The sequence below is a fragment of the Stegostoma tigrinum genome, chromosome 40, assembly GCF_030684315.1.
Source record: "Stegostoma tigrinum isolate sSteTig4 chromosome 40, sSteTig4.hap1, whole genome shotgun sequence".
NCBI classification, from domain to species: domain Eukaryota; kingdom Metazoa; phylum Chordata; class Chondrichthyes; order Orectolobiformes; family Stegostomatidae; genus Stegostoma; species Stegostoma tigrinum.
Window position 1 is genome coordinate 16,934,384 of NC_081393.1, and position 15,827 is coordinate 16,950,210.

A 15,827-nucleotide genomic window follows, 5' to 3' on the forward strand; every position below is an offset into this window, starting at 1 on the left:
ATGCAACAATGGGTAGAATCATGGTCAGGTGACAGTGTGCAACAATAGGCATCACATGACAATGGTTAGAATCGTAGTCAGGTGACAGTGGCAACAATGGCCGATTCTGGAGAACTGCGCAAGCAACGCATGGGTTGACCATTACATTCGCCTCCCTCTTCCGATAGAGTGGATAACGCTTGGCTGCAGGTCTGGCTGGTTAATTTCAGGAACGGGAGAGGGAGGTGAGATCCCTTGCCGACAAAAGCACCGCTGAAAGAAGGGCCACTTTTGTGACTTTAGAGCCAGCCAAAGGTCCTCGGTGACAGCGCAGCGCTTTCAAAAGTGCCAAACAATGCAGCCACCACTTTTCACGCACAGTAAGATCCCACAAGCAAATAAAAGGGGCTGGCTAACAAAATAAAACTGTTACATCCGTAGCAGGAATACTTAATAAATTCTCAGCAGCTCTGCACATTAAACAAATCGCCTCCTGGTCTTACACTCAAATGATGGAGTTTGAGATTGACTCAATTTAACATATCCAGTATCTGCAAATGGGAGGTTTGTGGCTCGCGGCCTGGTCTCCGTGCTCCAGGCACGGGGCCGCTTTGGAATTTGACAGCCAAGGAAGGCTCAGTGGTAACAGCCACAGCCAAACAGTTCAGACACCAACCAGAAAACCATTCCAATGCAGGCCAAGTGCAGGCAGTAAGAGCTGGAGAGATTCCAGGTGGGAAGAGGTGACAGGAAGGAAATTTAAGCCTCCACCAACCTTACCTCCAGGCTCCAAACTGCACATCCAAGTAGATGGTGCAACAGCTACTCTGAGGGCTGTGGTGGTCAGTTCAGTTGGCTGGACAGCTGGTGCGGATGAGGCCGGTGCCGACAGTGTCAGGGTCAGAGATTTCCATTCCAGCAGGAAGGTGGGGAGGCATGGGGGCGGGATTCAGGACTTGCCTCTTCTGCCCACCTTGTGGCGGCAGTCACAGCACAGAGCATCTGACCTGCCTTCGGGCAGGGAATGAGACAATGACCTGGAAATATTCTTTCCACCCATTCCCCCCCATCTTGAAGCAAGAAAATGAGTAAGAAATTAAATTAGAACACAAGGTTGACTCCAACTTTCACTAGTTTGAAAAGATTTCACTCCGATTGCCACAGCCACCATGAACAAACACTTCTTCAGCAGGTCACTCAAATCCACATGCATCAAATTCCAAATACAACCCGTTTCTCCAGTTGCCAGAATGCTCTAATTCTTGAATCTTTGTTATTCCCGTCTCTCGCCACTCAAAGAAGTTTAGTCTTTCCACGTGAATTCAGGGCATGAACCACTGGAGGTGCTGAGATTTTGTAGTGATTGATACAACCAAGCAGCTTGCTAGGCCATTTCAGAGGTCAGATGAGAGTCGGCCACATTGTTATGGGTCTGAAGTCACATGTAGGCCAGACTGGGTAAGGATGTCGGATACCCTTCCCATTGAAGGACATCTGCCATTGACAGCTGACTATGGTTTCACTGTCATCAGTAGGTTCTGAATTCCAGATCTTTATTGGATTCAAGTTCCACCATCTGCCAATGCGGGATTCAAACCTGGGTCCCCAGCACAGTAGCTGAGTTTCTGGGTTAACAGTCTAGCAATAATACCACTAGGCCATCAGCTTCCCCTCAGAATCTCTTCCTTGTAGTCTTTTACCCCATTTGAAAAATTTGCATTTCCAATGGCTCCCCCACAATTCTTTCTCCTTAACAAATATCAGATTAAGTAACCGTTATTTCATGGAATCATTCTGTGAAATCTCCTCTGCACCCTCTGAAGGACTCCCGGACCCTTATCACAGTGCAGCACAACTTCATTTACGAAGCCCAGGAACCCGTGTGCTTCACAAGCCACACCCTCTTGGCACGCCCAGCCACAGTCAACTTACAACAGACAATGGAGTACATTTGGGACCACCACACTGAAACGGGAAGAAAGAAGCCATGAAAACCGCTTTGTTAATTTAGACATTTTAATATCTTAAAGGATCAGTTTTTCAGCAGTATAGAGGGAAGTGGTGCCTGGTTTGGGCCTTCATTGTTGTTGCATTGAGCGAACAACGAAACAAGATGATCCTGGTGCCCAGCCAACCCCTCAGACAGCCCTCAAGTTCAGTGTGAGGACTGCACATGGACGTCGTTAGTCAGACACAACTTGAGTCACTCAACAGTGCAGCCACTTGTTGTAGGAACTGAAGAAGCCAAGGCCAGTGTTGAAAATGATCCACTGGCAGGACAGTTACGCCAACACAGCGAGCCCTGGAAAGCAGGTGTCACGTGGATGTCTCCGGCCGCAGGCACTCCTTCAATGCCGGCTGGTCTGCGACCAGGTCATGGGGAGCTCTGCACCGCTTGTCCTGCACTGTCCTCAAGGTTGGATTTTGCTGCAGCAAAACTTTGCACACCTCCTGGTGACCCATCTCTGCAGCCTAACGAACAAAAGACACCCATCAAAAGAAAGAAGCAGAGTGGGGCAAGGGGGTTTAAAATCTGTGACAGTCAGAGGATGCAGGCAGGGGAAATCACACACTTGCGAAGCGCATGTCACAATTTGGACTACGACTCTCCTGGTCTTTTCTCAGATACCTCCCTAAATCTGGTCAGAGACTACAACAAAGAGGCAGCTGTTCAGACTTGCTCAAACATTAGCTCTTGCTGCTGTCAATGCAAAAACTTGCATTTCTTTCATAGCTTTCACAGCCTGAGGACGATCAAAGGTGGTTTCCAGTTAACAAGGAACTATTGTAGAGTAATTGCTGTTGCTGTGTAGGAAATGCAGCAGCCAATTTGCTTAGAGCAAGCTCCCCCAAACAATGGAGGAATAATACCCAGGTTATCTGCTGTCTATTTTTAAGTGGTGCTGTTTCAGTGGGTAACAATTACCAGATCAGTCTGTGCCACTTTTAAATCTGGCCTGTGGCACATCGCCCAACCCCCGGCTTTCCCCACCCCCACGCCCCAACCAATTTCAGTCACTCTACCCTTGGCAGAAGTATTTTCAGTTACTGAGCCGTAAACTTTGGACCAAATCCAAAAGACCTGTGCATGATGTAATTCAGAAACAAAAACAGAAGCTGATTAGAAAGCTCAGCCGGTCTGGCAAAGTTAACGTTTTGGATCCGGTGACCCTTCCTCAGTACTCAGGCCCGAAACATTCACTCTGATTTCTCTTCACAGATGCTGGTATTTTCTAGCAACATCTGTTTTTGTTTCTAAACTTTGGGGCATCCATCCTAAAGCTGCCCAACTCCTTCTCCACTGGCAAGGCACTGGTGAAAGCCTTCACTTCTTAGATCTTTCGGTCACGTACCCCAGTATTGCCTCTAGTCAGTCAGGGTGTTAGCTGATTTGATGACTACACCAACAGCACTATGTAAATGCAGGTTGTTGTTGAGATGAGAAAACTGTGTCACTCTGGGATGTGCAACCAGGTGGTCATCAAGTGAAATGAGCCAGCAAAGGGAACAAAATAAAAAGTGTTTGAAAGATTTCTCCCTGTTGCCTGGATGTAAGGGGTTCCGCAAAAATCTTGCGGGGATAGGGAAATATGCTGAAAGCGTCACACTACCTTGTGTAGAGGTGTCGCACCATCATCGTCTGTGATTGCAGGGATAGCTCCGTAGGACAGTAACAACTGCAAGACGGAGAGGTGGCCACAGTAGGCTGCTCGGTGAAGAGGGGTCGCCCCTCCTTTGGTCTGAGCGTTGCTGTTTGCTCCCTTCCTCAGTAAGTACTCGCAGATTTCGTAATCACCATGACGACTGGCATAGTGCTGTGGAGAAGACAACAAACTGGTCGGGAACTGTTTGGTGAAGAATCAGTTCTAATCCTCAGACTAATGCTGAGCCCTTCTGTCATGTTCTTCACTGACCATTCCGACACAGAAGGTCCTTTGGCTCATTGTGCCTGTGACAGCTGTACTCGTTCCCTAAAGCTCTGAATTTGTCTTTCAAAAGTGGAACCAGCTTTCTCTGGCCCTTCAGAGAGCTCATCTTGCACCCTCTCTGTTGAAGACTATGGCGCAGCGGTAATGTCATTTGAATAGTAATTCACATAGAATCATAGTCACAGAATCATACAGCATGGAAGCAGACCCTTAGGTCCAAACAGTCCATGCTGATCACAATCCCAAACTAAACACAGCCCCAACTGTCTGCGCCTGGCCCATTTCCCTCCACGTACTTATCCAAAGTCTTTTAAAGGTTGTCACTGTACCCGCATCTATCACTTCCTCTGGAAGCTCATTGCAAACATGGACTTACTCTCTGCGTAAAAAAAAAACTGGCCCTCATGTCTATTTTAAATCTTCCTCCTCTTGCCCTAAAAAACAAGCCCCCACCCGAGGGAAAAAAAACTGTTATTCTCCTTATCTATACCCCACATGATTTTGTGAACCTTTATATGTTCAGCTCCAGCGAAAACAAAAATCCAAGCCTATCCAGCGATAACACAGTGAAGAGCTGGATGAACACAGCAGGCCAAGGAGCATCTCAGGGGCACTAAAGCTGATGTTTCGGGCCTGGATCGAGGCACGAAACATCAGCTTTCCTGCTCCTAAGATGCTGCTTGGCCTACTGTGTTCATCCACCTCTGCACCTTATTATCTCAGATTCTCCAGCATCTGCAGTTCCTATTAACTCAGCCTATCCAGCTTCTCCTTGTAACTCATATCTTCAAATCCCACATGAAAAGGTTAATGCTCTGGGGACATTGAAAACAATGGTTTCCGCCCCGTTTGGTGTCTGTTAAGTTTGTCACATGTGTAAACGGAATTCGAATTAATGCTAGAGTAAGACAAAAGAATTCATTTTGTGTCTATTGTATTCATGTTAACTTAAGCCCAGATGAGTGGACTAATGGGTCATCAGTTACGTGGCATCTAATGGAAGTGTCAAATTTCAAATTGGCATTAATTTTTAACCCTTGATCAGGGTTGTCCTTTGTATTCTGAATTTCTTTTTTAAAGATGTGGTTATTTAGCACTGCTGCCTCTCAGTGCCAGGGTCCAGATTCGATGCCGGCCTCGGGTGACTGTCTGCGTGGAGTTTGCACGTCCTCAGTGTGTCTGCGTGGGTTTCCACTGGGTTGCTCCGACTTCCTCGCACAGTCCAAAGATGGATGGGTTGGCCGTGCTAAGTTGCCTGGTGGTCTCCAGGTATGTGCAGGCTAGGTGGATTAGTCGTGGGAAATGCAGGGATAGAGTGGGGAGGTAAGGCTGGGTGGGATGCTGTTTGGAGGGTCAGTGTGGGTTTGATGGGCCAAATGGCCTGCTTCCACGCTGTAGGCATTCTATCAAAGTTAACTTTAAACTAATAACAACATCACTTCCATTCAGTAAATGGCATTCCACAGCAGCAGCTAATGAAATTTAGTCTAAATTTTAATTAAAAACTCACCGTGGATGAGAATGAAATTGTGCAGTTAGCTCAAGGGCAAGTAAGGGTGGGCAGACAATGTTGGTGTTGCCAGCGATATCGACGTCCCATGAATGAATGAAAAATGCCCAGAACTGAACATTATCCTCTAGGCAGAACCTAACTGTAAATGGTAAACCATATGGTACCTTCCTTGCTTTAGTAGTCAGTGCCTCTATAATAAATTAATGAGCCCTTGTGCTTTCTTTTCCAAAAAAAGTCTTCTCAAGCAGCCCAACTCTCAGCAAGGTTTGTGTACGAGAACAAGGACTGAGTGCTAATAGACTGCTCTTGCATTCCTCCTTGTGGCTGCTTCAAAAATATCGGCATGGGCCTCAGAGCACTTTTCATTAAACCAGGAAGCTTTGGAAACAACATGATCCGAAACATTGATAGTAGGAACTGTCGATGCTGGAGCATCTGAGATAACAAGGTGTAGAGCTGGATGAACTGTCCCACCTGCAGAATAAACGGTGTCACTGTGAAACTGCTGGGGTTCCAGCGAATGACAGGACATGGGGAAGAAGCCACAGATGGAATACCTGCCTTTACTGGTCAAGGCATTGAATGCGAGAGCAGGGAGGTTATAATGGAGCTGGACAAGACAAGAGTGAGGCTACAGCTGGAGGACTGGATGCAGTTCTGATCACCCTACTGCAGGAAGGACGTGATTGCACGAGAGTGCAGAGGAGATTCACCAGGATGTTGCCTGGGCTGAAGCTACGGCGACAGACTAGCGGGTTGTTTGCTTTCAAGCAGAGTAGGGCGGGGGTGATCTGACTGAGCTATACAAAGTTACGAGAGGCACAGACATTCCCCCTTAGTAAAGGGGTCAATAAATTGAGGAAGGCAGGAGTTGGGGGCACAGTTTTGGGGTACAGCATGAAGGGATTTGGTGGGTATCTGGGACTCACTGCCTGAAAAGGTGAGCCCTGAAGACACTGAAGAAGTATTTAGATGACCACTTCAAACACCAGAGGATACAAGGCCACAGGGCAAGTGCTGGGAAATGGGATCAGAATGGATAGATGTGGACATGATGGGTCAAACAGCCTTTTCCCATGTGACTCTCTCAACCTCATCTGAACTTAGAGAGATGCGACATTGATCCATCTGGCATAAGCCCCGACCTCAAAGCGCCCACACATCAGCGTACCTCCTGTGACCCGAATCATTTTGGTCTCCCCCAGTGCCTGTCCAAGGTTTCCTCTCAGGTTCGCCAACCTAAACCCCCAAATTTGATTTGCTGGAGCCGGAACCCGTGACTCTCTGCCTTTGGAGATGGCCGACAGAGCTGAGGCACCACTCACCAATGCAGTGTAGCCTGACAGGTCAGGCAAACTGGGATCCGTTCCCTTCTCCAGGAACATCCGTACTCTGCTGAAGTCGCCGCTACTGGCTGCTGACCAGATGCCTGAACCGGGGGGAAAAGGAGGGAAATGCAGTCAGATGCCATTCCGATTATTTAACTGACACAACTTCCATCTCGAATGCACTTCCAAGGACTTGATGAATTATTGCAAGTTGATACTGCGGCTGCGTTCAGGGGTGCACACCTGACCTTCACAGCCCTCTGTGTTAGACATCTGAGAGGCAGTGGTATAGTGGTCATGTCACAGGAGCAGTCAAACCAGACTGCCCAGAGGAACACTATGGGAACACAGTTTCAAGTCGCACCTGGCAGCTAGTGGAATTTAAATGCTCTGAATAAAATATGGATTTTGATAGTTATGGGGAGCATGAAATAATCACTGATCGTTGATAAAAAAAAACCCACTTGGTTCAACCAGTGTTCTCTAGGGTAAAGAAATCTGCTGTCCTTTACCCGGTATGGACTACACATGAACGCAGAGTCACCGCAATGAGGTTGATTCTTAACTGACTGTGGAAACGGCCCAGTGGCCACTGAGTTCACGGGCAATTAGGGACAGGCAGTGAACGAGCAGGTATCTGTCAAGAGAAAGTTAAAACTGTTAAGTCACCTTTCTTCAGAATGGTTCTGTTAGTTCTGAAGGAGGGTCACTGGGTTCAAAAAATTAACTGTTTCCTCTCCTAATCAGACCTGCTGAGTTTCTCCAGCAATTTCTGTCTCTGCGTGAACCGTGTTAAAAAGCAAGCTGTCAAAAGAACACCAGAAATAGGAACAACTGCAGACCATTTGGCCCTTCGAGTCTGCTGCATCATTCAATACAATTGTGGGTGCTGTTGGGCCTCCACCCCACCTTTCTGTCTCTCCACACATCCCCCAATTCCCCGAGAGAACCAAAGATAGTCATCCACAGAAAACAAACAATTGCAAATGCTGGAATCCGAGATAAGCAAAAACAAGGAGGGTCACTGAACTTGAAACCGTAGCTTTTATTTTCTCTTCACAGATGCTGCTAAAAACTCTGCTGCGTTTCTCCAGCCACTTCTGTGCTTGTTTCTCAAAGATGCAACGCTCCTAGCCTTAAATGTATTCGAAGATGGAGCATCCAAAATCCTCTGGAAAAGACCAAAGATTCACCAACTCTATGGTAGAAATTCCTCCGCACCTCAGTCTTAATCAGTTTGCCCCTTCTCCTGATTCTCCAAGTCGTAAATCCCCAGCTGGGGATCTCATTCGGTCAAGCCTCATCACAATCTTTTACGTTTTACCTCTCAGTCATCTCAACTCCAGAGAATATTTCTCAGAGGCCACCGTAGCAACCAATCTCGTGAACCTCCAGTGCAAATACATCCTCAGAGACAGAAACCAAAACTGTGCACCGTACTCCAGGTATAGTCTCACGAAAGCCCTGTCATATTGCAGCAAGAAATTTGTTATGCTTGCACCCTTCACAATAAATTGTAAAAAGTCAGCAAGTTATGTTACAGCTCTACAAAGCTGCATTTCGAATATAGCATGCAGCTCTGGTTACCACATTACCAGGACGTGGATGCTTTGGAGAGGTTTACCAGGATGTTGTCTGGTCTGGAGGGTTTCAGTTATGAGGAGAGGTTAGATAAACTCAGGCTTGTTTTCACTGAGACAGAGGGTGAGGGGCGACCTATTGGATGTCTACAAAATTACGAGCAGCATAGATAGGGCGGATAGTCAGAGGCTTTTTCCCAGGATGGAAAATTCAAATACAAGAGGGCGCAGGTTCAAGGTGAGAGGAAAGCTTGGGGGAGAAGTGTGAGTAAAATTTTTAACCCAGAGTATGTTGGTGCTTGGAATGCACTGTCAGTGGAGGTGATGGAAGCTGACATATTAGCAACAGTTAAGGCGTATCTTAATAGACATATGAATGGGAGGCAAATAGAGGGGACAGAAACTGAGCATGGGCACTAAGTAGTGGCTCTAAATAAGGACTAGGAGTCAGTGAAGGCTTGTTGGGCTGAAGGGCCTATTCCTGTGCTGTATTGAACTGTATTTGTTTTGCATTATTGTATAAATGCCAACATCCCATTTGCTTTTTGTCGCTGCATGCCATCAATTTTGCTATAATTTGAACAAGAACACCCGAGTCTCTCTTAACATCAATATTTACAAGGCACAGAGTCATAGTCATCCAGCATGAAAATGGGCCCTTCGGTACAAGTTGCCTTGGCTGACCAGATATCCCATAATTAATCTAGTCCCATTTGCCAGCATTTGGCCCCAACCCGCTAAACCCTTCTTCCTCACGTACCCGTCCAGATGCCTTTTAAATGTTGTAATTGTACCAGCCTCCACCACTTCCCCTGGCAGCTCGTTCCATACACGAATCACTCCCTGTGTGAAAAACAGGTCACTTTTAAATCTTTCCGCTCTCACCTTAAACCTATGCCCTCTAGTTTTGGACTCCCCTACCCTGGCTAAAAGACTTCACCTATTCTCCCCATCCATTCCCCTCGTGATTTTATGAACCTCTATAAGGTCACCCCTCAGCCTCCGATGCAACTAGTCCCAGCCTACTCAGCCTCTCACTCCAGCTCAAACTCTCCAACCTGGGCAATATTCCTTGTATATCTTTTCTGAACCCTTTGAAGTTTCACGACATCTTTCCTTTAGCAGGGAGACAAGAAATGAAGGAAGGATTCCAAAAGTGGCCTAACCGATGTTCTATACTGCCAAAACAGGATAGCCCAACTCCTATACTCAATTCACCGTCCAATAAACTCTCACAAAAACAGCGTAAAAAACATTAAAAGTTTGATTCGTTGGGCCACTGCCATTAAAAATTCAAATAGCACTGTCTACCTCTGTCAAAATCCATCTCCTCCAATGTTTGGTGTACGCTGATCGGCACCGAAGAGCCATGAGAACAGCATTTACAATCCAAACCATGGTCATCAGCTGCCATGATTCCTGGCAGTGTTGCTGATAGCGGCGATACCGTAGACCCAGCTGTAGAAGAGAGCAGAGACACAATTAAGTGGAATTTGGAAATTTATCAATCTCTTTGGGCACGAGTTTGCATTCTGCAATACGCATTGCAACACATGAGTTTGGATAAAATTCCACTGTCGGCTACACCTTGGAGAGGAGACCGAGAGGAGCATCTGATTGAGGATTTCAAAATCATGAGCAGACTGGATAGAGCAGATAGGTGGCTTTTCCCGCTTGTAAAATTAACAAGAACTGAGAGGGTGCAGAGATAAAAGTGATGTGCAAAAGAAATAAGGTTAATGTGAAAAAGCAAATATATTGACACAGTAAGCACTTAGAGTGTGTGGAATGCACTGCTTAGCAGCACGGTAGAGGCAAGTTCAATTGAAGCATTCGAAAAAGCATTGTTTATTTGGTTAAAAATAATGTGCAGTGGGGGTTTTAAAAACCAGGGGATTGGCATTAGTTAATAATGCTCTTTTAGACTCGTCACAACACTCCTGTGATTCTGTAATAACTGGAATTAATAGATGAACTGAATTAGCTTTTTCATCACGTACTCAATCGAGTACAGTGAAAAGCTTACAAGTCATCACTTGCCACATCATCCGAGATACAAAATGTACCCAGGCACAAATTCTTAGGAAATAAAATAGAAAAATAAAGAAATAAAAAGCGCAGTATCACAGCCTCTGTGAGTCCTCTAGCTGTGCCAGACACACCAATGTAGGGGTTGCCACTCCTAAGGTGCCACCTCTTTGGCACTGGGTCTCACCATGCGCAGTAAACAGGAATCACGTAAGAACACATTAGCACTCTGGAATGATGAACATTTTTATCCTCGACTGTTAAAAAGTTACAGCTTCCATTGTCAGCCTGCATTGATTTAGGTGGTTGTCTCGACAGCTCCTGAATGGAAGGAGATGGTTGGCTGAGAGCTCGACATCACAACCCAGGCTCCCTATCTCTCACCATCAACCCCCTCCAGTCCCAAACCCTTCTCCAACACGCCCCCAAGTCTTCACCTGGACAGCAGAGAGAATATGGCACCCATGGTCACAGGGGAGTATTTATCAGCTTGGGAGGACGTATAAAATACCACTGGCAGAGGGGTGGGGGTCTTTCCAGCCCTCTGGGCCAATCTTTAACCCTCATCCCACATCACAACAAATAAAAAAGAGAGACCTGGTCTGCCATTAATGGGAGCTGTTGGGTGCAAATCAGCTGCAACCTTCCCTCACATGACAACACTGAAACGGCACAAAGTATTTTCTTGGGGGTAACAGACCTTAGAGCTGTTTGACAATTATGAAAAGCACGATATAAATAAGTTTAAAAATACGTTCCTTTTGCCATTTATTTACTCGCACCTTCCGCATCACCCCATACATAAACTTTGGCATCTCCCTGTGCAGGAAGAGACCATTCAGCCCATAATTCCACTACGGATGTGTGACCAGTGACATGAAACATTGACTCTACTCTTCTTTGTCCACGGATAATGAACGTTCCCAACATTCTCCAATTTTCTTTCGGGAACATTAATGTAGCCAAAACACCATATTGTGCTTGGTCCAAATGCTCAAGAATTTTGATAGTAATTAAAATGTGACAGAGTGGAATACAAATCCATAAAAACGTCATCAAAAACCTGAAAACTGCTGTTATCAGACTTGTGAATGGGCCTCTCATATATTTGAATCAATCTTTCTCTGCACCTCTGTCACTGCAACACTGTTCTGCATTCTGTTCCAATACCTTGAAGTACTTACGTAAGGTATGATTTGTCTGGTTAGCACACAAAACAATACCTTTCACTGTATCTTAGTATGTGACAATAATAAATCAAAAAATTTAGGGCAGGTGGTTGCATAGTGGCAACGGTAAAGTAATCCAGGTGGCCAGGCTAATGGACTGAAGATGGATCTTTTTGTTGAAATTTAAATTCAGTAAAAATTTAGCCTAATGATGACTATGTAATTAGCAATGAGGGAGGGGAATCTGCTGTCCTTATCCAATCTGGCCTACTTAGTGTCTCCAGAGCAACAACAATTTGGTTGATTCTTAACTGCCTTCTAGTCAATTCATGAAGGATAATAAATGTTGGCCTAGCCAGTGGTGCCCGCAGCCCATGAACAAATAAATGAAACATCAATTATTCTTAATAATCTGTCTGGTTTACTGATGTCCATTAGGTAAGGAAAACCCGGCATCCTTACCCAGTCTGGTCTACATCTGATTCCAGACTCTCAGTAAATATCGTTGACTCTTAACCACCCTCTGAAATGGCCCAATAAGCCAAGGGGCAGATCAAGGGGCAATTGGAAAAGATTACAAATATGTCAGGGCATATCCCACGTAAAAGGATAAATAATGTCAGCAAACCGGCGGGAACGTCAAGCCCGACCAAAAAACAAAGAGAAGCTACAGGAGGACTGCGGGTGAAATCCTGAGACTGCCGCACACGGTGGAAGACGGTCGGATCCGGCCCGGAGGGAAGCAAAACTGAACGCAAACGCCGCCCAAGCAAGCCCCGGTGAGTCAGCAATTGCCAACATACCCCCGACACCAAAAAAGCCGGACCACTAACGCCGGCTTGAGATCTTGGGCATGTGTCAGTCCAAACGCCATTACCCCAACTCACCTCCTCTCCGGGAGAAATGACACACAGCGCTGCTGTAACTAACTGGGCGGAAAGATACAAAGCAGCGTGGCAACCAATCAGGTAGCCCGGTGGGTGTATCAATTGCCATCCAGGAACCAATAGGAACGTGAGATTCATCACCCGCACACCCAGCCCCCCGCGGGCACGGGTTGGATTCCTTTTGAAGTCCTCCAACCCCCTCCTGCTGTTTAGTTCAAACGCAGCCTTAGTTCGCAGCGAACGGTGAAGGAAGTCCATCGCTCGCCTCTAGGTCGTGGTTAAACTCTTCCATTCGCCTTTCAGCCGCTCGAACCCCCGGAGCTGCGCTATCCGCGGCACGCTTAATACAACAAGCACCTTTCCGGGCCAGTCCTGTAGCGCCAGTGCGGTACTTTTGGAAATACCGTAACGGAGGGAACGTGGGGTCACGGCAAGGTCCCACAAACAGCAACGTGGTAACTACCGGATTTTGTTTTGTTTGCTTTGCAACATGGGCTGAGGGACAGAGAAAGCGGCTGCCTTACCCCCTGCATCTTTTAACAATGCACGCGAGTGGTCCTCAGCCCAGCATTACATCTAAAAGACGGCCACTTCTGTTAGTGCAGCAGCCCCTCGGCACTGGACGGCTGCAAGAGTCCAGATGTTTGCACTCAGGTGCTGGAGCAACGCCTGAGGCTTCTGACTCGAACCAGGGAATGGTTCACACCAGAGATAATGGGAACTGCAGATGCTGGAGATTCCAAGATAATAAAATGTGAGGCTGGATGAACACAGCAGGCCAAGCAGCATCTCAGGAGCACAAAAGCTGACGTTTCGGGCCTAGACCCTTCATCAGAGAGGGGGATGGGGGGAGGGAACTGGAATAAATAGGGAGAGAGGGGGAGGCGGACCGAAGATGGAGAGTAAGGAAGATAGGTGGAGAAGGTGTGGGTTCACACCAGCCCATAGGGAAAGATCATCACCGGCACGAAGCCCTGGGATTCCTGACTCAATAGCGTTGTGAGAGAACCATTTGTAGCACGGCTCTCCTATGACGAATGAGGAAGCTCATACAGTTTCATCTTGTCGCCTAATCAACTCCGTATTTTAATCGTGATCAGCCGCAACGACAGAACAAAATTCAGACACCAACAATTGCATTTATATAGTGCCTTTAATTTAGTAAGACACCCTGCGTTGTCTCGCAGGAACATCAAACGACATTCGACACCGCGCCAAATTCAGAGACTCAAGACAAGTTAGCCAAAACCTCGGTCAAAGAAGCAGGATTTAAGGAACATCTTGGAGAGAGACAGTAGCACTCAGTGCAAAATTAAAACCGGAAACACATCCGGCAGCATCTATGGATAGAGAAACGCGGTGGACGTCCTGGGTCTATTGCCAACAGTGCTTCTCCCTGTCGGCGCCGCCAGATCTTTCAGACTATTTTCAACACTTTTCCGTTCCTCTCTTTCCCCTGGCCACACCTCCAGCATGCACAGTATTTTGCTTTTGAATGAGTGACTTGGTGAGCTGTAGGATGTGGACAGCAGAGTTTCGAATGAGCCAGGGATTACAAAGGCCGCAGAGCGAGAAGCTAGCCAGGAGAGTACAGGAATAGTCAGGTCTAGGAGTAACAAAGGCCCCGGTCGAAAGGTTCCACAGCAGGCGACTGAGGCAGCAGTGGAGTTGGGCGATGTTATAGAAATGATCTTTTGAAACGATTGGAAGCCGAGTACAACTTCCAAATTGCAGAATAGTCTGATTCTCACACGAGACAGTTAGGGAGAGGAACAGAACCCACCAAGTGGGGAGGCAGTGGTAATGTCAAGAGACTTAACAATCCAGCACCTCAGGCTAATGTTCTGAGGACATGGGTTTGAACACCATCCTGGCAGTTGGTGGAATGTAATTCCAGATTTTTTAAAAAAAATTGAATTAAAAGCCTGGTCGGATGGTGGACAGATACTGTCAACTGTCATTCAAAACCCATCTGGTTCATTAATGCCCTTAACAGGTCTCACCTATGTGACTCCAGCCAGACTATGTCCATGCAAGTAGGGGTGTACAACCAGTGATGCCCATATCCTGTTGGCAAATAAATAAATGTTTAACAGCTCTGTAAAGTCTCATCATTTTGTTTTTTTAATGATGTTAAATTTGTAATATATCAAATGCAGCAATAAAGCACGAATGCGTGCAATTTGAAACTAATTCGGGTGAACGTGGATAGATGCGGTGCAAAGATCTCTCCCTACTCAATGTGCATACAAGTCAGAACTGATCACTTGCTTTGTACCCCTGCCACCAGATTCAATATCCAGCAATGTGCTGTGGCTGCAGTGTGTATGATGAGCTGCAGAAATGCATCATGGTCACTTCATTGGTCACCCTCTCTACCGTGACTCATGATGACGTCAGGGTCTGGTTCTCGGTGGTAAAAGCCTCCAGAATATTGATAGCAGTGAAGAACAAAGGAAGACGGCAGTTCCTTTCTCTTTCTCAGTGGTCAATGACTGGTGTTTAAGTGCCAATTTGGCCCAACAGCATTGATACAGTACAGAGGATGCACGCAGACAGAATCATTCACCAGGATAAGAACTGCTGATATTGGAAGGATTTATTCCAGAGGAATAATAACAGAAAAATGCAGGAGAAACTCAGCAGGTCTGGCAGCACCTGTGGAGAGTTAAAAGAAAGGTTAAAGTCTGCTATAGATAACATAGTGTGGAGCTGGATGAACACTGCAGGCCAAGCAGCATCTTTTGGCCTGCTGCGTTCATCCAGCTCTACACTTCGTTATCTTGGATTCTGCAGTTCCCATTATCTCTGATTAAAGTCTGCTATCAGTGTTCTTCAATTCACACTATTGTTTCTGGACAGCATGATGGTAAACTGGTTGCTGTGTTGCGCTATCATAAAAAAGCAACTAACTTCAAAAATACATCATTGTCTATACATGGCTTAAGGATGTCCTGAGAAGTGCTATAGAATGCAAATTACAGATCTATAGATGCTGAGGACAATCCAGAGAGGGAAACATTCAATAAGAAACAAAATATCGTTCTCCTCTTAGCTCTGTGTTGGAAGTTCAAGTCCATTATAGGACCTTTAGCAAACAACCTAGGCAGACACTCCAATGCAGTGGTGGAGAAGTGCTGCACACTCAGAACTGCTGTCTTTAGCTGTGAAAGAGACTCCAGATGCATATTCATTTGGGTGTGATCCTCAAAGAGCAGCAAGAGGTGAACGCAGTACTATGTTTCACCTTAAACACCACCAATGAAATTTAAAAAAAGGTAATTTTGGGGTGTTATTGGTGGAATTTTGTTGCCTTGGTCTCCTGCACTTGGAAAAATAATGAGTTGTGAAGCATTTTGGGGTGTGCTGAGGTGCTACGATGCAAGTACAGCTTGTTATTCAGTTCTGATATGC

At 46.2% G+C, this 15,827-nt stretch overlaps 1 protein-coding gene across 5 annotated transcripts; it reads right to left on the reverse strand.

Moving 5' to 3' along the window:
- Positions 1-1,977: 1,977 nt before the first annotated feature.
- Positions 1,978-12,801, reverse strand: ankrd39 (ankyrin repeat domain 39). Of its 5 annotated transcripts, none has more exons than XM_048523030.2 (5): positions 12,414-12,548; positions 9,641-9,787; positions 6,747-6,850; positions 3,591-3,794; positions 1,978-2,451 (listed from the first exon to the last, which is right to left on the reverse strand). In XM_048523030.2, the coding sequence occupies exons 1-5, from the start codon at positions 12,520-12,522 to the stop codon at positions 2,296-2,298; spliced, it is 720 nt and encodes a 239-aa protein (XP_048378987.1). In that variant the 5' UTR covers positions 12,523-12,548; the 3' UTR covers positions 1,978-2,295. The 5 variants fall into 5 exon arrangements, with proteins under 5 accessions (XP_048378987.1, XP_048378989.1, XP_059497079.1 ...); XM_048523032.2 differs by lacking the exon at positions 12,414-12,548 and adding an exon at positions 12,330-12,399; XM_059641096.1 differs by lacking the exon at positions 12,414-12,548 and adding an exon at positions 11,989-12,269.
- Positions 12,802-15,827: the final 3,026 nt, after the last annotated feature.